The 26,233-nt window shown below is 47.2% G+C and overlaps 1 protein-coding gene across 1 annotated transcript in view; it reads left to right on the top strand.

Annotated features, from left to right (window-relative positions):
• Positions 1-26,233, top strand: part of Dnah11 (dynein axonemal heavy chain 11) — a 326,041-nt gene that overhangs the window by 157,332 nt on the left and 142,476 nt on the right. Inside the window, exons 40-46 of the mRNA XM_051152523.1 lie at positions 2,243-2,375; positions 6,680-6,807; positions 7,752-7,900; positions 13,998-14,148; positions 16,817-16,948; positions 20,733-20,906; positions 24,702-24,906. Coding sequence (XP_051008480.1) covers positions 2,243-2,375; positions 6,680-6,807; positions 7,752-7,900; positions 13,998-14,148; positions 16,817-16,948; positions 20,733-20,906; positions 24,702-24,906 — 1,072 coding nt within the window. The remainder of the gene's footprint in view (positions 1-2,242; positions 2,376-6,679; positions 6,808-7,751; positions 7,901-13,997; positions 14,149-16,816; positions 16,949-20,732; positions 20,907-24,701; positions 24,907-26,233) is intronic.

Genomic DNA, 26,233 nt, shown 5'->3' with positions numbered 1-26,233 from the left:
ACGCTGTTTTCTTTCACAGTGGGGGAAAGAAGGTACACTGGGACAGTGCAGGCACACACAAACACACACACACATAGTACACACAGACACACACATATATATACACATACACACAAACACACACATATATACACACAAACACATACACACACACATATATATACACACATATACACACAAACACACACACATATACACACAAACACACACATATATACACACAGACACATATACACACACATATATATACACACACATATACACACAAACACACACACATATATACACACAAACACACACACACACATATATATACACACACATACACACAAACACACACACATACACACAAATACACATATATATACACACGCATACACACAAACACACATAGACACAAACACACACACATAAACACACAATACACATACATACAATTCAAATACACACATATACACTCAAACACAAACACACATACACAAGCACACACACTCACAAACACACTTGTCCAGAGGCTAGGCTTTCCACACAGGACAGGGAGCACCCTGCCATATTCGGGCCGGCACCTGCCTGCTCACACCTGGCCTCTTTCACCAAAGGTGAGAGTGCTCAGACCAAGTGGGCCATCTGACCCGTGGGCTTTGATGGGCACTGCCCACCTTTATCAAAACTGCCTCTCTCCTCTTTGGGGTCATCGTAAGGTATCCTTCCCATATCATTAAGAAAACAAGTGTGATATTTTCCTTCATTATCCCTTCAGAGATAGAGCCTTCCACCTGGCCAAAACAAAGCTTGAGATGAAAGGAGGTTGTGACACCCACATTTTTGAAGTCCTTACTGTGTCCTGGGCTGCGTGCACTGTGTGATCTTCTCCATCGAAATGATACACCGTAGGTGTTATTAAGGCCCATTTTTAGTCTGCCTCTTGATTCTGTTTGGCCTTCCCGGGCAGTGCTGGCAGCACACTTGTTTTCTTGCTTGGCAGACGGCGTATGCAGAGCTGTGTGCCTCCCCATTCAGGATGCTCGGGTATAAACATACTTGGTGGCCAACAGCTAAAAATAACCAGAGCGGGCATGCGAGTTCCAGAGCATGGCTGCACACACGTTTGCCAGCCCTCAGAGCTGAGCCCAAAGCGAAACAACTGCCTAGGGAGGCTCCGTGTGGAGAGTTTTTTTTTCCTTGTGAAAAATGTAATCATTGCAATATTAAAGTAGATTACTGATAGACCTATAATTACTTTGTTAGTATAACTTTCAGATGTAGGCCATGGTTCATGGAAGGATAAATTTAAATTCTATAGTTTCTAATACATTAATGATTTCTAAACAAAAAAAAAAATATTGGCTACATACTCCTGAGGCATTTCACCTATTTACTCTTCACCTGTTCTGCCCCATTCAACACACAGACCCTGCTACTTGCCCGCTCAGCATCCTAAAACAGTTGGCCTTACTTTTTTCCCACCAGCCCTTCACAGCTCCTAGGGTTGGTGAGGATGGTACACATTTCAAACAACAACCTTGGCTTTCAAGGGACAGTAAGGGACAACATCTGTTTGGGTCAGTAGATATACACCTAGCAAGTTTCAATTCTGAGGTCTCCACTTTTGTTGACTAGCTGGCTTCCAGGTAGCAGCGACACCATGCACTGGATGTTCGCTTTGAGGCATGCCACCCAGCAAACCCACACCTGTGGTCAAGTGACGATTGACTCACTGCTCTGCATCACTGGGCCTCGAAGAATGTCTAGGCCCGCTTTGTTGTCACCCCTGAGTCCTTTTTAGAAATGCACGCTGCCAGTCCTTTCTCTATCTGCTCAGTGAGAACCCTGGCAGGATTTCAGCAATCCATGTTGACAGCCCTCGGGCAATTCTACCACGGGCTAAAAGATGCTCTCAGAGTGACCTCACATGCAGGAATGCTTATAGCCACATATGCATATAGCCACGTGTGCAGTGAAAGATCTCAGACTCACTCTGTGTACATAATTAAAGATCCTAACTGATAAGGCAGCTTTCTCTAGTCTGGATGCCTCAGAGTCAGATGGGCTGGTTCTGCCACTCTAAGCGTCCATGGGGTTGAGTTTTGCAGGCTGAGGATGGAAACGGACCTGTGGCCATCTTTCCCACCGTCCACATTGCTGTACACACAGGATATCCAGTAGTGCGTGACGAGTTAGGAGAAAGCTTTATTTTCCACTGTCCATCTGGCCAACTTTTACTTAGTTTTCTTCTTCTCAGATTTTGAGAACCTTGAACCGAACATATGTTAACATGAAACAGAAAGCTGTCTGGAGTGACTTAAACCCTAAGGCTGTGACAACGGATGAACTCTTTGGTTTCATACATCATGCCACCCGAGAATGGAAAGACGGTAAGTACTATTTCTCTAGTGCTAAAGTCTCTCTCTCTCTCTCTCTCTCTCTCTCAATCTGTCTTTCAGTATAAGCCATAGTCACAGTCACAGATTGGCAGTGTGTTGGCATGATCAAAAGCATAGCTGATCACAGTAGCCTGCAGAAAGCAAGCTCTGAGGAAGTGCTGGCTGACATTTGTCAGATTCCTGCTCAGAGCTGTGCATTTTGTCGACAGCAGTGATGTCAGAGCTTCTTGTAAACCAGGGAGAAGCCAATGTGAATGTCCTATTTCTAAAGCTTCTGGTACGAGACACTGACTGAAATCAGGTAGGCATCGCAGGTGTTGGGGACACTGACTGAACTCAGGTGGGCATCACAGGTGTTGGGGACACTGACTGAAATCAGGTGGGCAGGTGTTGGGGACACTGACTGAACTCAGGTGGGCATCGCAGGTGTTGGGGACACTGACTGAAATCAGGTGGGCATCGCAGGTGTTGGGGACACTGACTGAAATCAGGTGGGCAGGTGTTGGGGACACTGACTGAACTCAGGTGGGCATCACAAGTGTTGGGGATACTGACTGAACTCAGGTGGGCATCGCAGGTGTTGGGGACACTGACTGAAATCAGGTGGGCATCGCAGGTGTTGGGTACACTGACTGAAATCAGGTGGGCATTGCAGGTGTTGGGGACACTGACTGAAATCAGGTGGGCATCACAAGTGTTGGGGATACTGACTGAACTCAGGTGGGCATCACAAGTGTTGGGGACATTGACTGATATCAGGTGGGCAGGTGTTGGGGACATTGACTGAACTCAGGTGGGCATCGCAGGTGTTGGGGACACTGACTGAACTCAGGTGGGCATCACAAGTGTTGGGGACACTGACTGAAATCAGGTGGGCAGGTGTTGGAGACACTGACTGAACTCAGGTGGGCATCGCAGGTGTTGGGGACACTGACTGAACTCAGGTGGGCATCACAGGTGTTGGGGACACTGACTGAAATCAGGTGGGCAGGTGTTGGGGACACTGACTGAACTCAGGTGGGCATTGCAGGTGTTGGGGACACTGACTGAAATCGGGTGGGCATCACAAGTGTTGGGGATACTGACTGAACTCAGGTGGGCATCACAAGTGTTGGGGACATTGACTGATATCAGGTGGGCAGGTGTTAGGGACACTGACTGAACTCAGGTGGGCATCACAGGTGTTGGGGACACTGACTGAACTCAGGTGGGCATCGCAGGTGTTGGGGACACTGACTGAAATCAGGTGGGCAGGGTGTTGGGGACACTGACTGAACTCAGGTGGGCATCGCAGGTGTTGAGGACACTGACTGAACTCAGGTGGGCATCACAAGTGTTGGGGACACTGACTGAACTCAGGTGGGCATCACAAGTGTTGAGGGCACTGGCTGAACTCAGGTGGGCATCGCAGGTGTTGAGGACACTGACTGAAATCAGGTGGGCATCACAAGTGTTGGGGACACTGACTGAACTCAGGTGGGCATCACAAGTGTTGGGGACACTGACTGAACTCAGGTAGGCATCGCAGGTGTTGAGGACACTGACTGAAATCAGGTGGGCATTGCAGGTGTTGGGGACACTGACTGAAATCAGGTGGGCATCGCAGGTGTTGGGGACACTGACTGAAATCAGGTGGGCATCGCAGGTGTTGGAGACACTGACTGAACTCAGGTGGGCATCACAAATGTTAGGGACACTGACTGAACTCAGGTGGGCATCACAAGTGTTGGGGACACTGACTGAAATCAGGTGGGCATCACAGGTGTTGGGACACTGACTAAACTCAGGTGGGCGTCACAGGTGTTGAGGACACTGACTGAACTCAGGTGGGCATCGCAGGTGTTGAGGACACTGACTGAACTCAGGTAAGGCATCGCAGGTGTCAGACACAGAAGGCAATCAGTTATGCTTCCTGTTTGGAAACTCTGGAATTAGAAACCTTCAGTGCATAAGTTTAGGGATTCATAATATTTCAGATGTTTGATTTTTGAATTAAGACTGTCCGGCTGGGGAGGCCAATGCAAACATCCCAAACTTCCTAAGAGTTTGACATTGGAAACACTTCTAACCCCAGGGTTTTGGGGTAAGGGATGCTCAGCCTGTGTTTGTAGATAAACACATGCTTCCCTTAAAATCTTGTGTGACGCCCCACTTCTATCCAGTGTACCAAGCCTGGTACAATCCTTGATGCCCTGTCCCTCTGAGTCCCCTACAGCTAACTTCACAATAGTCACCAACTTTAAAATACATGTACTAAGTGCTTGCGGTGATGTCGAGGCCAGCCCGTGTCAGAAAAAGTGAGTTCTAGGCAAACTTGGGCTGCAAACTGAGACCCTGTGAGCAAAACAAAGAAAAGGGGAGCATTAACAGGAGCATGGGGCAGAGGAAGAAGAAATATAGGGAAACACATACATACAATGAATGTCAGTATGTCTCCACAGATACCACATTAATCCAAGCTGCCAGTCTTCCTGATATCCCAGCCTTTCGTTTTCTGCATAGAGGTCAGAGCCTGCTTTGAGATGCGACTTCCTGGCTTTCAGATTGCGGTGTGCCTGTTACTGTGGGGTCCAACCCTTCTGTGGCCTACACGGCTGTTTACTGGGGTCTCCACAAATCTCTAGTCTCCTTTCCTGCACTCAGCCCTTCTGGCTGCCTTTCTTGTTCCCAGGTCCTACTGACCAAACCTCTTCCTGTCCGAGTCTTGGCACTGGATGCTCCCACCGTCCAGGCACTGGTCCCCAGGGCTCCCATGGCCTGCTCACGTGGGCAGCGTGCTGGGTCAAATGCCACAGAGAGGACTTGCTTTGAGTTACAACTCACCTGGCATTCTCCATTCTTTCGCCTTGCGGCCACTACTGATATGTCGATGGCTTTCTGCCATGTTTTCTGAGAGTCTGATTTTCATGAAGGGTCACAGCAGGGGGAAAGTCGTTATCACACAGGAAACATGTGGACGTGGCTTGAACTTAGAGCCGTTAGGAAAGCTGGTGGCGTCTACCTCAGTCATGGTGGCCGACTCTACTAGCTGCTGTGGTTTTGTTTTGTTGTTGTTGTTGTTTGCTTGTTTGTCTGTTCTGGTTATTTGAGACAGAATTTCTTTGTGTAACAGCCCTGAGTGTGCTGGAGCTCGCTTTATAGTTCAGGCTGTCCTTGAACTCACCTGCCTTTAGCTCTCGAGCCCAGCGGTGGTTTGTTTGTTTACCAAAGACTTCATAGAGGAGTTCACCACATGCCCACTAAAGCAGGTGTGCAAGGCCACTCCCTATAGAATGCCCACTAAAGCAGGTGTGCAAGGCCACCCCCTATAGAATGCCCACTGAAGCAGGTGTGCAAGGCCACCTCCTATAGAATGCCCACTAAAGCAGGTGTGCAAGGCCAGCACCTGTAGAATGCCCATTGAAGCAGGTGTGCAAGACCATCATCTATAGAACACCCACTGAAGCAGGTGTGCAAGGCCACCCCCTATAGAATGCCCACTGAAGCAGGTGTGCAAGGCCACCTCCTATAGAATGCCCACTAAAGCAGGTGTGCAAGGCCAGCACCTGTAGAATGCCCACTGAAGCAGGTGTGCAAGGCCAGCACCTGTAGAATGCCCATTGAAGCAGGTGTGCAAGGCCAGCACCTGTAGAATGCCCATTGAAGGAGGTGTGCAAGGCCAGCACCTGTAGAATGCCCATTGAAGGAGGTGTGCAAGGCCAGCACCTGTAGAATGCCCATTGAAGCAGGTGTGCAAGGCCAGCACCTATAGAATGCTCACTGAACACATGACAGTGTGATAACAGCCAAAAAGAACGTAGAACCGGGCGCTTTTCTCTGCCTCATGTCACAGTCTTGCATGGTTTTGATGACCAAAGCTGTGAAGGAGATGATTAGCACTTTGGAGCTCAGGCTTTCAAAATTTAATGTGATGTAATGTGATGTAATAGGAAAAATGAGGAATGTGAACTATGGTAGGAAGTCTAAGATAGACATGGAGCACGTCGCGGGTGAAAGGGATGATTTGCTACAAGGTTTCAGTCTATGTTCGCTACAGCCTATAAATCCCACAATGGTTCTTCAAGGAAGAGCGCTGCTGTGCTTGGGAGGTGAAGCTTGCCAGCCAGTGCGTAGTAGACCTAAGTACGGAGCCCACCAGAGAGCTCAGGGCCTGTATTTCGCCAGAGAGCTCGAGCCTGTTTTACACCGCTTGTGAGAAAGGTAGCAACTTTCTTTTATTTAGCTGATAGAGGAGAAACAATGTATTTCAGAAGCGGCCCTCGATTGCATTGACAGCGTCTGCTCCTACTTCGCAGGCCTCTTCTCAGCCATTCTGCGAGAGCAGGCAAATCTCGCACACGATGGGCCCACCTGGATAGTCCTGGATGGGGACATTGACCCACTGTGGATCGAATCCCTCAACACAGTCATGGATGATAACAAGGTGAGAGACACTGCGGGGCTCCTTAGGGCAATGTCCAGGTGGTGCTGAGAACACCTTCTGCTCACGGATGTCAGCACCCCTTGTATTCTTGAACATGGCATTTTTCATCTAATCACCATTTTGATGAATAACATCCATTGTGATTCATAGGTTAAAAGTTTGGGGCAATATATTTCCCTTGTCTTTGAATTAAATCACCTTTCAGGAAGGTTAGGTGCATAGGTAAGAATTCAGTTTATCTGCCTTACTGTTTTCTAAGGGCCGGGCATTAAATTCTTATGTCTTATATGCTCTGATTAAATATTGAATGCAAAGACAACAAAGGAAAGATTCTTGTGCCATATGCTAACTGATGAAACCTGGTAATGCAAATTAAGTTGTTCCTATGGCTACAGAGTATGTTTAAATGCTTTCCCAAGCATGCCGTGTGGTTGTCCTGGGAACAGCAAAGACAAGAGGCCTCACGTGGTACCAAAAAAGCAACGTAAGACCTCTTGTTGTGGCAGAAATGAGAAATCAGGAGCCAGCATCACTCCTAGGCAGCATTAGTGGCCCCTGGCTTCTGAGTGAAGACATTGTGTATCAGAAGACAGAGTTCTAGGAAGGACCGTCACACCTATGAGTGACTACAGGACATGGAAGGACTGTCACACCTATGAGTGACTGCAGGACACTTGATAATCACAGTGTTGCAGAGTCTCAGCTGTGAGCGTCTCTGAATTGTGAAATTTAACTTTTTGTTGAATAAATGAACAAATAATAACTCATATGATGTTTGGGCTATTAACTTGGCCATCATGAGTCCATAAGGTGATTTTACTCCTTAAGGAACAGCTTAGATGTGAATTCAGACCAATATGCCCGTGATGGCCTGTTGGCCGCTGTTCTGGCTCCTCGTGGCCACCCGCCCGCTTCTAATAACCACCACTTGCTGCTCCTTGCAGGTGCTGACTCTCGCCAGCAATGAGCGAGTGGCGCTCACGCCCTCCATGAGGCTTCTGTTTGAGACCCACCACCTGAGAACAGCCACCCCAGCCACAGTCTCCAGGGCCGGCATTTTGTATGTGAACCCTCAGGATCTAGGCTGGAGTCCGTGAGCATTTTTTTTTCCTTTTCTTATATATTTTTGTCATGAACATGCACGTGGCATAGACCTTGCTGTATTACCACCAACGAGGGCAAAGCTGAGTGACGGGGAGAATACTGGCACCTCTGTGCTGCCGCCGCCACCATCGACCCACAGAGCTTTGCCCGTCTTCCTAGGTGGAAACTCTGTGCATGCTTAGAGGTAACCCCTACTCCTCCCTTGCCTGAGCTCCCAGCATCCTTCTTCCTGCTCATGGCTCCTGAGTTTGGGCACTGTAGGTCTCTTATGGAAGTAGAGGGTGTGTTTTCTCTTTGTGACTCTCTGGCTTCCCTAAGTGTCTTCAGTCTGTGTGGTGACATTTGGTTGAGTTTGTCCGTTTGTCTCTTGATGGGCGCTGGCGCGGCCTCCACCGTGAGCTGTTGTGCAACGGCGCTGTGAACAAGGGGCCATACAAACACAACTGCTCCTCCAGGTTCCGGTTTCAGTTTCCTTGTGATAACGTCAGGACTGGCAGGTCGAGCACCAGTTCAGCTTTTGATTGTTAAGGGCTCGCTGCCGTGTTTCACTGCAGTGGCTGCACCGTGCCACCTTCAGTACCACACGACAGGACGCTGTGCACGCTACGCAGCATCCTATATCCTTGCCAGCCCCACCATCCTCTCTTCTGTCTTGGTTTCCCTAGGAGGCTCAGAATGGAGGGAGATGGTATCTCATTGTGGTCTGCACTTGGGCTCCTGTCGTGGCCGGCGCTAGGGAGGGCATGTTGTCATGCGTGCGCTAAGCGTTTGTATGTTTATGGAGGAGAGGTCTATACAACTCCTGTGTTTGTTCCTTAACCAGTTGTTCTTCAGTTTTATTTATTCATTTTAATCCCAGTTAGAACAATTTGAAATATACTAACTAAATGTGAGGCTCATCGCATTAATTTAAAGGTAGTTAAATCAACATAGCACCCAGGCATCTAAGTAATTTTTATTTAGATATTCCCTCAATCACACATTTTGAAAATATTTAACACTCAGTAAACATGTGTTGAATAAATGAAAAAAACTAACTTATATGACACTCTTAAGTAAGCAAGTCATCTCATAAGCACCTGCATGGCCGTGCGTGTAACATGCACACGTATTTGGACAATGGAAGTGCTACCTTGGGAGCAAGGCTCTTATATCTCTTGCTCAGATCACACTTCTTGGTTGCTGGTGGTTGTGTGTCTCCCACACTGGTGTCACTCTGCACAGCAGGAACCTCTGAGCTGGGCAGGGGACCACAGGCTCCTGTATCAGATGCCCTCACACTGGGAACCCCTCTGCACAGTCTTCTCACCCTGTCTCTGGCCCACACAGCGGGGCTCCCTGCTCGTTGGCCTCTGGTTTCTTTGGCTCATGAAGAACCTTGTCGGGAAATGAGAGGGAGAGATGAAGGCGAGCTCAGGCAGCCTCTTTCCTGATCCCTCCCCAACAGGGTCACGTCAGGATGGCTGTGGATCTCGCTCAGGTCAGTAGCTCTCCCAATTCTCCTGGAGCTGCCTTCCTCTCGGTCCTGCTCGTCCATGCTCATGTCCCAGCAGCCCTTGCTTTTGCCCTGTTTTAGGAAGCATCCCTCGCTGTAGCAAATCCCTGATAGTTCCTGAGTTTATAAAGAGAGAAAGCCAACTTGGTCTCTACCAGCAGAGATTCAGTCTCTCATTATCTGAGCACTTTGTTTTTCTTGGAGGGGGGGTGCTGTGACGAAGCAATGTGTTGTGGTAGAGCAGGGCTGCTCCCCCCCCCCCAACCCTTGTGACCAAGATATCAGAGAGAGAACAGAAGAGACATGGGCTTCCTCCAGTCCTTTAGAGAAACATCCATAGTCACCTCACACTTCTGCCACGTCCCATATCTTACAGGTGCCACCTCTGCCTTTCCCACTGGGTATTAAGGATCAAGCCTTTAGCATAAAGGGTTTTTTGGGGTCCCTCTAACTCCGTGACTTGTCACTCTGATTCCTCTCCTCCCTGCTGTCACTTTTGCGGCAGGTCCTTTCAATCCTCCTTGCCTGACTGTACTTTGAGAACGACCCCTGCTTCCCTCCTGAGGTTGCCTGCTGCTCTTCCTGTGCTCTGCCACTCGCACAGCCGTGCTGCGGCCAGGTCTGTGTGTGGTAATAAAGCCTCGTTGCATTGGTCTGAGGGAGAGCTCCCAGGCCCTACAGCACAAAGTTGCCCTTGGGCTAGCATCTTTCTCTAAGTGGTCTTGTGTTTCTGGGGTGTTTCTGTTGGTTAGGACTGCCGCTCAAGTTCCTCACCCCAGAGCAGGGTCTCCCCAATACAGCAGGCAACATTTACTTCCTCCAGAGATCCCTCCTCGGCCCCAGTGTCCCTTTGTCCTTCTGTCTCAGTCATATAAGGCAACTAGTGCTAACGGTAGCTCAGGACGACTGTCTACTTATGGAAGGACTTTTATTCAAAGCCCGGGCAGCTTCAAGAGTCACCAGTTTGTGGTAAGAGTTGATTGCCTCCTCCTCTCTTATGTTTCAGGGTATATGGTATCAGAGATAAATGTGTCCTTTTTAAATTTTCATGTGATTGACCCAGGGTCCAGCCAAGACATTTCCAGAATAGAGGGGGGGGTCTTCTGTAACGGTGTTTTATTCTTTGCTTGCTGTTGCCAGAGAGTTCCCACTACCTCAGGCCTCAGGTATTTCCTTTTAGCCTGTAATTTCTAGGTAGCTCACTGCTTTATTTTAATACCACAATATTATAACCTTATGTGTATCATTTATTCAATATTCATTTACATTTGGAGATCGATATACTTATTAACCTCATTTTTTGAAGCAGTATTTTTTAAATGTGTCAGTTTTCTGCAGCTGTTGGCTTCCAAGGGTTCAAAACTACCGGGAAACTGGGAGCACACTATGGACTGCAGTCACGGAACCCGGTTCCTGAAGTCTCTGTGTACCGTGTTTCCCCCTCGGCCTGGTCTTTAGCTGACATACATGCACACGCACACATATACAGAGGCCTGTTTTCTTTTGTCAGTTTTTGTAGAAATCCTTGAATATAAATTGGAGACATTGAGACATTTCATCTGTCAGCACTTAAGCATTTATTTCCTAAAAACTAGAGGATTCTCCTATAAATACAGTACAGTTTATACACCTACAAAATTTATCTTGGATATTACAAGCATTTTTTTAAAAGAAAATCTTGCTGATTACAAATTTCATTTGCACCTTAAAAAAAAATCTAGCATCAGAACAAATATTTTATTTATTTATCTCTGTAGCCCCCATTTGACTAGCTGCTCACCCAAACTTACTCATTCATGGTGTCTGTAATTTTGGAGAAAAATCTCAAGTCCCTCAGAAGTCACCACATTGCTGGCTTGTAAGTGGTGATTTCCTCACGCAGTCATTCTTTCTGCACATTTTTCTGTCAAGGACCTTTTTCTTGCATCTATTTTTTTCCTCCTCTTATTCATCCCTACATTTCTTGTCATTTCTATTCTTTTATTCATGGTTTCTTGTAGATCAGTGGGTTCTGTATTCCCACTTACCGGGATTTATTTCTTCCTTTTCATTCTCCGATTGTCATGGGTGTTGCTAGGAGAATCCCCCCCCACCCCCCCGCCCCACGCCCTTAAGCTCCTCTCTTCTGTACTCTTTACTTATCTTCCTGAGTCTGTGGGGACTCGGATGTCTGGTTTGCTTCAGAGTTTCCTTATTTGAAGTGTAATTGGCCATTTCTCCAAGCAGCCAACAGGAGTGCTTTTAATGTAAGCAGCTGTGGTAAGAATCCAAGCTGGGCTCGCCGTATATGTTGCTTCTGAGAGACCATTGTTAGTAATTATGTGTCCCGCCTTCCTACAGCCCACCTTCAACTCTGTGTAGCATCTTCTGTGAGGTGGGAAGAGTTGCCAAACACCTGCACATCTGTGTCTCAGGTTTTGCCACAGCTACATATAATGGTCCGGGACTCTACATTTTTTTCTCTTAATGTCTGTTTATATTCCAAACTATAAATACTTTTTTAGAAATAATTTCAACTGTCCATATTTACTAATATAGAAACTTTTGAGTCCTTTTGCTGTATGGTGACACTGAGCTATAACAGAAGTCAGTGTCAGCCATCTTTCTGTGAGGCCCCTCTGAACATGTGGCCTGATTTTGGTCAAGCTTGCTACTACCTGGAGAAGTTGCAGTTCATGGGGACAATGGGGCTAGACCATTACTTGCCAGCAGGCCTTGTATGTGTCCAAAGGAAGTTCTGGCTGCTACCAGTGTAGCTTAGCAAACCACTAAATACAACACCCATTTTAGGGCTCTTCTGGTACCTGCTGCTCCCAGTGACTCTTGCAGTGGCCTGCTGTCCCCTAAGTCATGCAGAAACACTGTGTGGGAAGATAAGGGTGTAGGATGTTTATGCTCAGTGGAACCCCACATGACAGCTCTTGTAGTAGTCAAGTAAACAAGTTGAGGGGCTGCACAGAGAGACAGAGGCATCATCTGAGCCCAGGTGGCCAGTGCCACCGACTCTGGGTGAGGGAGGGAGTTGTTGGATGCTGACATAAGCTCTTCGTGATTTTGGACTTGTTTCATGCCCACAACCAAAGCAACCCCACAGCATCGTCATCCCCACTTACGCAACTCATGATCTCAGCCAAAGGCCAAGAAGCAACAACCTCCGTTCGAGCTGGAAAACCAAGGCACAGATAAGTCACTTTCCCAAGGTGTCCTGGTTAAAAAGTAAGGGAACCGAGATGCAGGTCCAGGGCAGTCCAGGGTAGTTCTGTCTCCCTGAGTGGTGCTCTCCCAACAAGGATCCTCTGCTTGGGCTGACAAGATGGCTCCCAGGTAAAAAGTGCTTGCTTGCTGCCAAGCCTGACCATCTGAGTTTGATCCCCGGGTCCTCTGTGGTGGTAGGAAACATCCTCCACATGTGAGCCATAGCATATAGGTGTACCCCAGCCCTCCCCCACATACTAAATACACAAATAGAAATAACACGAATTTCACTCTGGCTCTGAGAATCAGTCCCTGAAGATAGATGTGGCCTTTGTGCCCTTGTTTGCAATAGCTGCTGCTGCCACCTCCCGCGGGCACTCTGCTGTACTGCTCTCATACAAGAGGGCTCCCACTGAAAAATCTGATAGCTGTCATTCTAGAAACCAAACCACAACATAATGATGGTGACTGTTTTATATGACCCTCCCGTGAAGTCTGGAGAAGGCACAGGAAGGCTTTGATACAAAATGCACGTCTTACCTTTGTACCGTATTCAAAATGCAGACTCTGATTTGCCTTTACAGCAAGGTCTGGCTGTAATCAGTCTGTGGCGACACTGTTCATGTGTGGGCTGCTAAATATATTTATTACTGCCGCTTCCTACTTAAGTACAACTTTCTGAGTGATTCTCTTTCATTTAGCGCCTCTTAGTTGCACCCCAGAGGCCACTAAGGATACCACCATGGTGTCAGTGAGCAGCTCACTAATACGATGGTGATGTTTGATGTATCAAAATAAACGCTGTATAAGCTCGAAGCAGCTCTATCTATATATCATATAAATATCAATATATCAAGCCGTGGCACACGTCTGGGCCCTTGGCTGTGAACGCACTATCCCTCTCAGGCTGGCGTTACAGAGACCAATGGAAAAGCAGGCTAAAGTAGCCCCTGTGGAGCACTCACCTCTTTATTTATAACTGATTTCTCATTACTAAATAATTGATGCCAAGATTAATCAAGAAAAGGGCCAAGCTGCTTTCATAAATAGAGCCTCTGCCGCGAGCAGAGTCTGCTCACTTGGGAAATGACACAGTGCGTGCACTTCCCTCTAAATGCAAAGTAATGGCCTACTTAGGGAGGATTGTGTTTGCCTTCTAAGAGCTATTAGGAGTTTCTTTTACATTCTTTTCATTAAAGCGAAAATGGCCATTAAAACAGGTCTTTAAAGGGCCATTTAAAAATATTTTCCATTTGAGAAACAGAGTGCAGCACTCAACACGGCCATGAAGTGTTGCCAAGCTGTGTGAAGGTGGGGGTGGGGGGGCTTCGAGCTCGGTGGCACTGTGCTTTTCAGGGCTCTTGTTCAGTAAAACCTTTTCTGTGTTCCCTTTCAGGTATGTGGCCAGTTGGATAGACAGAAGGCGTTATCAATCAGAAAAGGCCAATTTGACTATTCTCTTTGATAAATACGTCCCTGCATGCTTGGAGAAGCTAAGGACTAGCTTTAAAACCATCACTTCTGTTCCAGAGAGCAGCCTGGTGCAGGTTTGTGCTCAGCCTCAGCAGCTGATTTCCTACGCCTCAGAAAGTCAGACTAGCATATGTCTATCTTGCTTAAGGAGATGAGGGGGAAGGTGCTGGTAGGATTTCTCAGTGGTTAGAGGCTCCCAGCGTAAAACCTAGTGGCTTAAGTTGCGTCCCTGGGGCCCAAATGTTGGAGAGGACCAACTTCGACAAAACTATCCTCTGACCTTCACACGAGTGCCAAGGCACCCTGCACTTACACATGTGCACACAAGCCCCTCCCCAGTAAATGCACAGAAACAGATAGATTTTAAATTTGTTTTCAGAACTGTTAATTTGCTTCTACTTTCCTGCTATAGTCCCTTCAGTCCTCAGAACTTCGTGGGGACCCCGAAGACCTACCCTACCCAGAAATTTACATAGTTGCAATAGTCCGTGAGTGCCTGCTGTGTGTTTATGGAATCCTCATGCACTTCCAAACGTGCTGGGACAGAATTAGAAGAAAAAAAAAGTTTCCACAACATTATTTACTGTTCTGGCTGTCACTATGAGCCTGACAGAAACAAGAGAGGGCAAACTTATTTTGGCTCACAGTTGTCAGAAGGTTCTCAGTCCTTCACGGTGAAAAAGCCAAGGCTGTGGGGGACACTGACGTCTGTTCACGTCATGGCAGACCAGGAAGTGGAGAGCACCGGAACCACTGGACCTAGGTCATAACCTTCAACAGCCTGCTCGTAGTGACCTATGCACACCAGCTAGCCACCTTTTAAAGGCTTTACACACACACACACACACACACACACACACACACACACACACACACACACACTGTAGTACCTGCCTAGAGAAGATGCTCCACGTGCTTTTGAATCAGATGACTCAGCTGAAGTACAGATGCTGATCAGTTAAGCAAAGCTCCTGACAGTTCCACAAGTATCCCTGAATTCACAGGTACCGGTGTGAGTGAGGAATCTGTGATGCTCCAGGGATAGGTGTCCTGTGATCCTCACTGTGGGACAGCTAGTGCCAGTGAACTCAGTGGGCTTGTTGTGGGAGTGGATGGGAGCTATTCACAGCACAGAAGTGAAGGTCACGGTGACAATGTAGCATGGATTATCAGGCTGCCCTAAAGGTTTGCAAAGGAAATGTTTTTCCCGGCTCCAGGAACGAAATTAGTTCCTCCGAACTTTGTTCCCATCAAGTTACTATGTTACTAAGTTTGTTTGAAGCTGAGTTACAATAGTCAGCGACCAAGTAAGAAAGGGAAGTTCAGGTTTCTGGATAATTCACACAACCAATTAAGTAAACGATAGTATTCAACAGTAATTATCTGAGGTATAATTTATTTCTGAAAGCAGGTCTGAATTTATTCATAATGAATTAATTATGTGGTTAGCCTAATTAGACTTCCTTGGGTGTAAAGCTCGAGAAAAGCGACTGCGTTCTTTCTCATGTAGCCTTGTATATGTGTGTGATTCTCTGTGGTGTGAACTCTGCCATTCAGGACTAGTGTGAAAAGAGGTCCGTGGGAATTAGCAAGACTGCTGGGCTCCCCTCTTCATTCTGTAGTATGTGGAAATGGCATTTAATCCTTAGCTCTTCTAAAGCTGTTGTTTCTAACTAGTGTTCCCTGCAGGTTGTTTTTTGTTTGTTTGTTTTGTTTTTTGTTTTTGTTTTTTGTTTTTGTTTGTTTGTTTGTTTTTTTAGGAGCATGAGAATTTTGGGTAAAATGAGTAGACAGGGGAAGAGCTTAAGATGACCCTCACACAAAACCAGCACTGTGCGTCCCGCCTGTGGGGCGCCCTGGAGTTTGAGGATGTGTCTTACCGCTCAGAGCCAAAGCATAATTTTCAGTGCAGTCTGGGGACTTACTAAGCGCAGTACACCGTGCCCCATCAGCTGTTTTGCTTTGGTTTTTAACTGTTCCTTTAGAAACCATGGTTCCCAAATCACTCGGATGTAACAAAGCAGCAAGGCTTCACACTCTTTTTCTTCGAGAGAAATTGATTAGTTTTATTAGAAAATTATCCCAGTTTGACAGTAAAATGATAGGAAGAACTTTAAATGTAACAGGTGCTTTCTATTTGAATGAGAAACACTTCCCCCTCTTTCCTGGCTACAAGAGCAGTACACACAGGCTGGGGGCAGTGTGGGGTGGGCTGGGCTGGGGGGGGTGGCGGGGTGAAACCTGGGTGGGGAGGAGGTGGGGAGGATAAGGTTGAATTGTTGCTGCCTGGGCCTGGAGCAAGAGCCTCTTAAAATGTTAAAGCTCATGATGATGCCAATTACTGACAACTGCTCTGTACTCAGAGAGAGAGAGAGAGAGAGAGAGAGAGAGAGAGAGAGAGAGAGAGAGAGAGAGAGAAAGTGTGTGTGTGTGTGTGTGTGCGCGCGCACATGCCTATGCGTGTTTTACCCAGTTTACCTAGTAATTGTTATTTGAATCATTTAAAATGTTTTTCACAAGTCTTTTATTGTTTCAATTATTGATTGAAGGTGACTTTTTTTTTTTAACACCACTGACTTAGGCATCCAAGGCACAGTCAGTTTTGTGTCTTTAAATTTAGCAAATCACTGAGTTTTTGTAATCTCTTAAGAAAGAGGTAGAATTTGTATGAAAATTGTTGACCCATCTCTAGCATTGAAACAAAAAAATCCTTGCCTTAATTAATGGTGTTTTTTTTTTCAGACTATTTGTACTCTCTTAGAGTGTTTGCTGACTCCTGAGAATGTACCTTCTGACAGTCCTAAAGAAACCTACGAAGTCTATTTTGTCTTTGCTTGTGTCTGGGTATTTGGAGGCGCCCTGTTACGAGACCAAGTATGCTGAAAATAAGTTTCCAGTGATGATTTTACTTGTGGGGAGGTTGGGTTTAAAAAACGTGGTTTGCGTCTTTTAGCTGGCAGCCATCTCTGTTGGCCTGCGCTTCTGAGCCTAGGAGGTCCACACTGAGCTCCTTTACAGAGTGATAGATCTTTCTGTTGGAAGTGTCAAGTCCAGATCACCCCTCTGAGCTCAGGTCTGTTTCCACCCGAGTTGCCTCTGGACACAATTCCATGGTCCAGTCACACTCTGCACCTGAGGAACACTTCTCTGTCTGGTCACACCCAAATTTCTTCTTCCTCTTCCTCTGTATTGCCTGTTTCCCGTCACTGACATATTCCTCCCTGGTTAAGACTTGGGAACACCACTTCCTCTCCCCACATACCGTGATCTCAGGTGTAATCAGTGTCACTGGTGAAATAGATATGGCATCCGTCCCCTCTGGGACATCTCTACAGCCTCAGGTCAGAGGCAGACCATTTTGGACGCCTTGAGGTAGCCTGAACTACAGCAGTATATATCTCACAGTACTGGAAACGCAAGCTCAGGGTGACCATGCTCTCATAAAGCGTCTTCCTCTCTTACATGTGACACCTCCTGTACCCTTACATAAGCAAGACAAGACTGTTGTCTCACTAGCTCTCTTCTCGCAAAGACACCCGCCTCTCCCTGACGGCACTCCTATGACTACACTTAAGACACTACTTCCAAACACCACTGCCGTAGCCGTTAGGACACAGGGAGAGGATGGTGATGAAACAAGATGCCTGTGACATCTTACACAGTTCTGCCTCTAGTCACTCCCTCCTCTAATCAATCTGGGAGCCATCCATCGTCACTGCTGGGGCCACGTCTTCCCACGGTGTGTCTGTTTCGGGTGACTCTGTCCCCTTGCATAGAAGTTTAGCCGTAAAGGCTTCTGGTGTCTCACAGGAAACATTTGAGACACATCTTAAAGGAATACACACCTCGCCCCCCCCCACCTCCCCATACATGAGCCACTTAAATTTACCAAGTGCCAGAAACATGTGGATCTCAGCTCCCCATACCATCTACTTCCAAGTACAGATCTTTCTTGTGTCATGTCTGTCACAAAGTGCCCATCACAGCCAGAGAAAGCCTAACTTTGCCCCTCATGGAAACAAAGCACCTGTCCCAAGGCTTCTTACCCAAGTGTGCCGGTCTCCGAAGACCACACTTCCCTGGGCGCCTCTGCATTTCTGTGGCCATGGTACCCCAGTGGGGGCCCTGACTTTTTCGGTTAAAATGGAGTGCCACTGGCTAGCCTTCTCGCTCTCCTAGATTCCCCCGGGGAACTACTAGGGGATTCCCCCCGAGAAGGCGTAAATCCAAGAGTGACCCACGAATTCCTCATTGGCGGGGGAACCTCTGGGGCAGCTGTTCCTTGTCACTGAGTTAGCAGAGCACACATCTACAAATAAACTGCGCCTCACAGACCATTTTCCACCCATGTCACCTGCCAGATGTCCTTCCGCGGCCTGCAGGTGCTTTCTGTGGACTAGCAGCTGGGGTGGCTTTGAGTTAGGGTCAGATGCTAAGTCTGCATCTACTTCCTTGTGAGTCCTCTTTTCCCTGTCGGGCTGAGCCCAGATGTCCCATTTGCTTCCTTCCACAGTCACTTTATTATAACAAATTCAAAATCAACAAATATAACAAAATCAAGGGTGCATTGCAAAAAATCTTTTTTTTTTTTTTTCCCCGATGGAATTTTTAGGCAAAGCAGAATCTGAAGCAAGGTAGGGGTTACATGTGCCTTTCTTGCTAGAGACTGGAGCCAGGTAAATAACAACAGTCTGTGAATTATTTACAGACACATCACCTTGGTTTCAGACCCAGGTTTGTAGGGAGATAAGTTAGCCCATGCTTCTGCTATGAAAATAGTTTCAATGAGGGTAAAACCTTAGCACATGGATGCTGGCAGCAGGGGTATGAGCTCTGGTGCTTTGGAGGCGGGAAGAGGACAGACTCTCCCTCCAGAGCACTCACCACACCCAGGGTCATTCATGGTCTTCACATGCCTGACTGCTTGTGAGAACGAAAAGCCTAATACTAAAAAGCACCGTAGCCCAAGGACATAGGGACATCAAAGTAAGGAGTGGAAAACTGGGAGTTGAGGGGCTGGAGAGATGGCTCACTGCTTAAGAACACTGTCTGCTCTTCCTGAGGACCAACGTTCAATTCCCAGCACCCACCTGGCAGCTTACAACAGCTTGTGACATTAGCTCCAGGGGACCTGACACCCTCACACAGACATGCAGGCAGGCAAAAACACCAATGCACATAAAATGAGAGTAAATAAATTATTTAAAATGTTGTTTTTAACATGGGAGTTGAGCTCTTAGATGAGTACAAGATTGCTAAAGGCAGTGAGTACCCACAGTGTTATCAGATTTTCCTGAAGTTCATCAGGTCAGACCAATTCCAAGGATGTAAGAATTGAGGATGAAGATCTCATTTTATCAGGACATTGAGGGCACAGGCGTCTCTGGGCCACTGAGGTTGTAGAAGTTACTGGACCAAGGCATCTAAGTCACCGCACGGGTACCACCCCTCTTCCTCTATGTGAAGCAACTCAGAGCATTTAGATATTACTACATCAAGTAACACCCACTGTCGAGATGGGATGCTATCTGTGTCCTCCCTGGGGGACAGGAACTCATCTCTCTGGGGCTGTCAGCCACACTCTCAGCTCTGTCCTGCTGGGAGCCAAGACTCCATCCTCCTCCATCCCTTTTCTCCTGTGTTCTCCCAGGTCTAGAATGCCTTGATGGGCCAAGTCTTAAGAAGGCTTTTGTTAGCCAGACAGAGTTGTCAACATGTTAGTTATTAAAATGGAGATTTTTTTTTTAAAGTCCTGTTTTTCATCAGCATCATTTTGTAAAAGAAAAGATACCAAACAACAAAAAGGCCCAGGGGTGGGAACTCAAAAGGAAGGACAGAACTTTCATCATATAATTTATGGCTTAAAAAAAAAAAAAAAAAACCCTGTATTCTCTTCTTCTCCTGTCCCCATCAGTTGGCGCTAACCGGCTGATCGCCACTGTGCAGTGTACCTGTCACAGCGGCTGTACCCTGGGTACACTGTACAGTGACTCATTGTTAGGTTGAATTATGAGGAGTGATGCAGGGTTTTCCCAATTGCACCTTGCTTTTTAAGCCTGCTTTCTCTACCTCATGACTATCCCTTTCTATAAGGGTGCATGGTTTTTCCTCCAGGGCCCCAGGCTCCCAGAATGACTCATGAGACTGAAAATATATTTACAAATACCTAGGCCGTATAGCTGGGCTCTTCTCTGACTAACTCGTAACTTAAAATAACACACTTATACTAGTCTACATCCTGCCATGTGTCTGGTCACCTCTGCTCAGGTACCATGTGTTCGTCCTCACACCTTCCCGGGCGAATCTCCCATGCCTGGCTCTATCCCAGAGTCCTCTCTGCCTCTCTGACGTCCCACCTTCTATTCTACCCATTCCTATAGGCCGTAGACTTTTTTATTGACAGGTGATGCATCCATACAATACACAAGGTATTCTCTCTACATCTAGCTCTCATTACTTCCTGTCTACACAGCAGTATCTCGGGTTACAACTCGGATCTGGCAGTTCACGTACCTTGATGATTCCCACCTAGGAGTTTGGTTTATGACTATGGTGCAGCACCCAACAGACCCTGCACTGAGCAGGATTTGGCGGGGCGCGGGGGCGTTCTGTTTATGATTTCTCAGTCTATGCTTAAGAATTCTCCTGTTCTCCGCAGCTTTCTGATTACCAAGCTGACTTCAGTCGATGGTGGCATAAAGAAATGAAAGTGGTGAAGTTTCCGTCTCAGGGAACGATCTTTGATTATTATCTGGACCACAAGACTAAAAAGTTCTTGCCTTGGGCTGACAAGGTCCCCCAGTTCACCATGGATGTCAGTGCACCCCTGAAGGTAAGTGTGCGGGGCGGCGGGACCCCAGCTTCAGGGTGCATTTGAGCCTTTGGAGGAAAGGGGGCCGCCCTCTCCTGCCTGAGGCCAGGTCTTCATGGTCTGTGCTCTGAGGATGAGACTTGGAGAGGAAGCTGGTGTTTCTGCAGACTTTTCCAACATAATCCCATGGGAACCACTTTTGTATACTTTCCTAGAAACTATACAAGCGTTGCAAAACTAGAGTTAGAGTATAATTAACTCAATTCTTTTTCTTTTTGAGCTTATATAAACATTTTAGACATGGCTTTTCATATAGAACTTCCTCCTTTTACCACCCCAGCCATAAAATGGTGTGTTTCATTTTTCTTGTGTGTGTGTGTGTGTGTGTGTGTGTGTGTGTGTGTGTGTGTGTGTGTTTCATTTTTCAACTCCAGCGTTCCACATTCTTGTGGTAGCTGATAATCCCACATGGATCTCTCATCGTCACCTTATACAAGGCCCATTCCCACCTCTCTTAGATTAAATTATTCTGTGACCAACTTCTTATTCTGCTTCGACCTTTTTCTTTTAATGTCATTTCTTTTAGAGCTTGCTGTTTGAGGAACCGTTGCATGAATGGCTGGTAGGAACTGTTACCACCTCTGTGATGAGGAGCGCTGGTTCCAAATACTGTAGCTTCCTGCAGCTGTCACTAGACCACACAGCAAGGAATACAAGTGACAAGGATGAGGCTAGGCATGTGCATTTAAGGTTAGGGTAGGAACACATGTGCACATGTGTGTGCCTGTGTGTGTGGTGTGTGTGTGCCGTGTATGTACGTGTGTATGCTCACATGTGTGTGTATGTGTACGTGTGTGTGTGTATGGTGTCCTTGTGTGTGTGGTATGTGCATGTGTGTGTATGTGGTGTATTTCTGTCTGTCTGTCTACTTTCAAATGCTTATATTAGTTTGCAAGGATTTCCATAGCAAAGTAAAACACACTGAGTAGTCTAAAAATATACATTCATTTTCTCACCGTTCTGAAGGCTCCATGCCAAACAGACAGGGATGCTGACCTGACCATCTGGTCCCCGTGAGGTGGCAGCATTGAACACTTGGCCTGACATGACTGCCCAACTTCCATATTCTTAGACAGCAGTCCTGTCCCTAAGATCTGGCTAGTAACATCCTGGCCCACTGAAAGCAGGGAAGGGGCCCTACCCTCTGCGACTGAGGTCAGTGCCTTTTGGGTCCATGGTGGTGGCAGTGGTGGCAACAGCAGCAATATTGATCCCTAACTTGTACTTTAGAGTCCCAGAAGTCCCCAGGCCATCAGTCATGCTATCCTGTGTGTGTCCCCTTTAAGCTGAGAGGGGAGGGAGCTTGTTACCTGTGGACTAATGGCCTTTACCGATCCCTGCCTCTCTAATGCTCTACAGTGGAGGCTGCCAGGAAGTCAGGAGGTCCCAACAGTGTCTGTCGCATGCTCTCTAGTCTCATCTTGTCCAGCCTAGCACAAACATGGCTGTCCAGCAGTATTTCCTAGCTGGTTGAAAATTGACAACCAACCGAAAAAAATCCTGAAGACAAAAACTGCTATCAAAGCTTGAGGCAACTTATCAATCCTATTCAAAAGAGGGCAAGAAAAATTGATTTTAGTCAACAAATCTTACTGAACTGAAAAATCAATTTTCTTCCTGGGAAGTTTTGCACTTACATTTTCAGACAATGGTGTGGCTCTTCTGCTAGCAGCCTCTTTGTATGTTGGAATAGACTATGGGAATTTAGAAATCGTAGCCTACCTCCAGGTCTTTTCTAAATAACTTAGGTCTATGAACTAATTTATCCTTTGTATGTGGGTATGTGTGTGCTCATGTTGTGTGCCTGTGGGTGTGTGCCTGTGGGTGTGTGTGGGTGTGCCTATGCATGCCTCCACCTGCACACAGGCATGAGAGCGTGTGGAGATTGACACAGTGTCTGCCTCAATCACTTCTCCTTCTTATTTATTGATACACATTTGTCACTGAACCTATAGCTTAGTATTGGCCACACTGGCTGCCAGACAGCCCTGGGCATCTCCTGTGTTTGCTGTTCCAGTCCCAGGATTATAGATACACACAATGTCTGGATTTTACGTGGGAACCAGTGATCCAAACTCAGCTCTTCTTGCTTCGTGGCCCTCACTTGGCCAGCTGAGCCATCACCCTGACCGCAGGCAACTAATTTACTCTGTTCTACAACAGCCAATTGGAAGCTTCTCCTGAATGTTAAGGCATTAACTTTTTAAGCTGGGAGGGTTGGCCATGCTGAAACAAGCACTGATGGCCTATCATGCTGACTCCCAAGTCCCCACTCTGAAGAGGTTTGCATTCGGAGTTTGTATGAGCCTCAGGCTCCACAGAGCGCATTGGACTCCGAGCATCTGCACTCACTTGCTGGCTGTGACAGTTGTCAAGTGACCTGAGCTCTCTGAGAAGGAAGTAGTAGCAGACACATCTCGCAGATTTGCTGTGGTACCCGGGTTGTATGTCATCTGTACGTGCTTAGTGTGGGCCACCCAGGTCTGTGAGTGTTCATTGCTGGCATACATGTGCGAAGAAAAGAGCTGACAGCCGAAGAACAATCTGGTGGTGGCCATTATCAGCAAGGAAGCAGAACGATACCTTGTATGTTTGGAATTCTAGTGTTGTCTGGACACACGATACAGTCTGGCCTCCAGGAGGTGCTGGGTGTCACTTGTTGGGAAGGAAATTGGGGAATAAACGGTTATAGCAAAAGACTGTGAGGTGAAATGATCCACAGAACGCTCCATTTTGATCAGTATGTACTAACCAAGCAAGGAGGAACGTATCCATCACGATTACACGTGGTTTTTAATGTAAAAAAAAAAGTGAACCTGTAAGTCGGAGTGTGCGTGTGCGCTTCATTTGTTATTATGTTTGCTACTTTTAAGTTTGACCACCAAGAAATGCAGCGAAATAGCACCTGTTTTTCAATTGTGCAGAATCCAGTCTCTTTTGTCTGAATATTTTATTTTGTTCTGTATTTCCTGAGCCTAATAGTCTCTCTCTCTCTCTCTCTCTCTCTCTCTCTCTCTCTCTCTCTCTCTCTCTCTCTCTCTCTCTCTCCCTCTCCTTCTCTCCCTCTCTCCCTCCCCCTCAGAGGAGCCCCCTGTGGAGGTCAGAGGGAGACTTTGTGGAATCCATCTCTCTTCCTTCTGCCTTTGGCCTCTGAAAGCTGAACTCGGGTTTCCAGGCTGGCACAGTGCCTTTTTCCCTGCTGAGCCATTTAGCCAGCAACTCCGAGCTTAAGTTTCACTTATTTTATTTTATTCTTGTAGATCACATCACATTTCTGTGGAACAGTATGGTACATCATGCACATTAAGTACTAATAAACTCCCAACTTTCAAAGTATAAGAATGAAGGCTTAAATTTTTAACAAGATGGTATGTGACATGTTTCAGGCATGAACAGTGTCTCCTTGCACTGCATGGACTGTGCCACGTGGGCCAAAAGAATGCTCCGCTTTTGTGTGTAGCCTCACTTCTCACTCTTCTCCTCGGCCTCTCAAGGGGGTAGACATGTCAGCCACGTCTGCCGTATTCTCTCCCATACCTAAGACAGCTGGGGGAAGCAAGGGGCTGTGGGCGTGAGTCCTCACCGCCTCTGCTACAGCAATGGGTGGCATTGCCCAAACGCCCTCCCAGAAGCTGTGATGTCTGCACTGCCACTCAACCTTTCTTCCCCGACACGAACTTGCTCAGAGAGTTCTCTGGGTCTTAGCTAAACACTGAGCTTTATAACGCCTCTGGCTTCTCTCCTGGTCCCTCCCAGGCAGTTCTGGTACACACGCCAGAGACAACTCGTCTTAAGTATTTCACTGAGTTGCTGCTGGAGAAAGGCAAACAGCTGATGCTGGTCGGAAATGCCGGAGTCGGGAAAACAGCCTTTGTGAGCGATACCCTGGCAGGTCTCTCTGAGGACTACATCGTGTCCCGAGTGCCTTTCAACTACTACACGACATCAGCAGCCCTGCAGAGTAAGTGCCCCTCCTTTGTCTAGACAAGAAGGATGCTTTGCAGTGGCCCGCCATCTGCGTCATCCCATGTAAACATACTTAACTAGCGCTGTGAGTTTGTTGTGCTTTGAAACAAAGTATCACCATGTGTCAGGCTGAGCTTGCTCTCGCCTGCCTCAGGCTCCTGAGTGCCGGGATGGCAGGCCTGTGCCACCACGCCTGGCTAAGTTTGACCTTTAGTTTCACTCACGGCCTTGTTGCGGTCATTATTTTGTAGACCAGAAACAAATTACATTCACAGTGATAGTTATATCACCCCTAAACTGCTTCATTCCCTGAAGTTAGATCCCAGAGTGGAGCAGCACAAGGATGTTTAACCAGGGTCCTCTTGTTCAAGTAAGGAGTCCAACTCAGGAGACACCCAAAGTCTATCAGTGACATGCACAACTCTGAGTTGTTAATTGTTTCTGTTATTTTCATGTAGTGGGTGTGAAACACATGGCCAAGAAAAGAACAAGTCCCGTGAGTCTTTTTTTTCACCTTGTGGGACCAAGTTCAACAGGCAACAAGAACGCTACCTGCTGTGCCATCTCAGTAGCCAGGTCAACCCAGACACACACACACACACACACACACACACACACACACACACACACACACACACACACACATGAGCAAGAAACCGAGGCCTCAGTCATTGATTTAAGCTGCTGGGTTGCTCTGAATGTGGACTCCTGGGATGTATTAAGTGGGTGCATGTGTGATCTTCATAGCTGTGCTGCTGGGGACAAGTAATACGTTTCCTTTCCCACTGTGCGAGATAGGTGATGGCCAGGCTGAGAGGATTTTGGGTAGAAGGACCAGCTTGAGTAGAGAGCACTGTAGGATGCAGTGAACTGAGTCTGAAGGTGACTGAGGCATGGCGATTAAGAAGAGGGAGAGGCTGCAGTCAGCTGCGCTGCAGACCCGGTGACCAGCTGTCCACTTCAGGCACATTCTGGGTACCATAGGCTAGCTGGACGCTGTAGTTGTGGAATGTGCACTTACGTAAGCCGAGGAGATGGCACTTCACACGATAGCGATGGCGAGCCGTCGAGAGGGCGCAAGAAGCTGACCAGATGCAGCTGCCTCTTAGGAAGAAGAGCCTGGGGTCAGGAGGACCAGTTCCATCAAGCAACAAACCAACTAATGTGATGCAGCCCTGGGCCTGAGACCAGAGTAAAGGAAAAGAAGATGGCATTAGGAGCATAAGGAAGTGACTCGATGAACCATTTGTAGGGTGCGGTTGGGCAGATGGGGACAGAAGGCTTTCCTGGCTAACTGGGAGGGTTTTGACCACATAGCATAA

The sequence above is a fragment of the Acomys russatus genome, chromosome 1 (assembly GCF_903995435.1).
Source record: "Acomys russatus chromosome 1, mAcoRus1.1, whole genome shotgun sequence".
In the NCBI taxonomy this organism is placed as follows: domain Eukaryota; kingdom Metazoa; phylum Chordata; class Mammalia; order Rodentia; family Muridae; genus Acomys; species Acomys russatus.
This window is presented reverse-complemented; position numbering and strand designations above follow the sequence as displayed.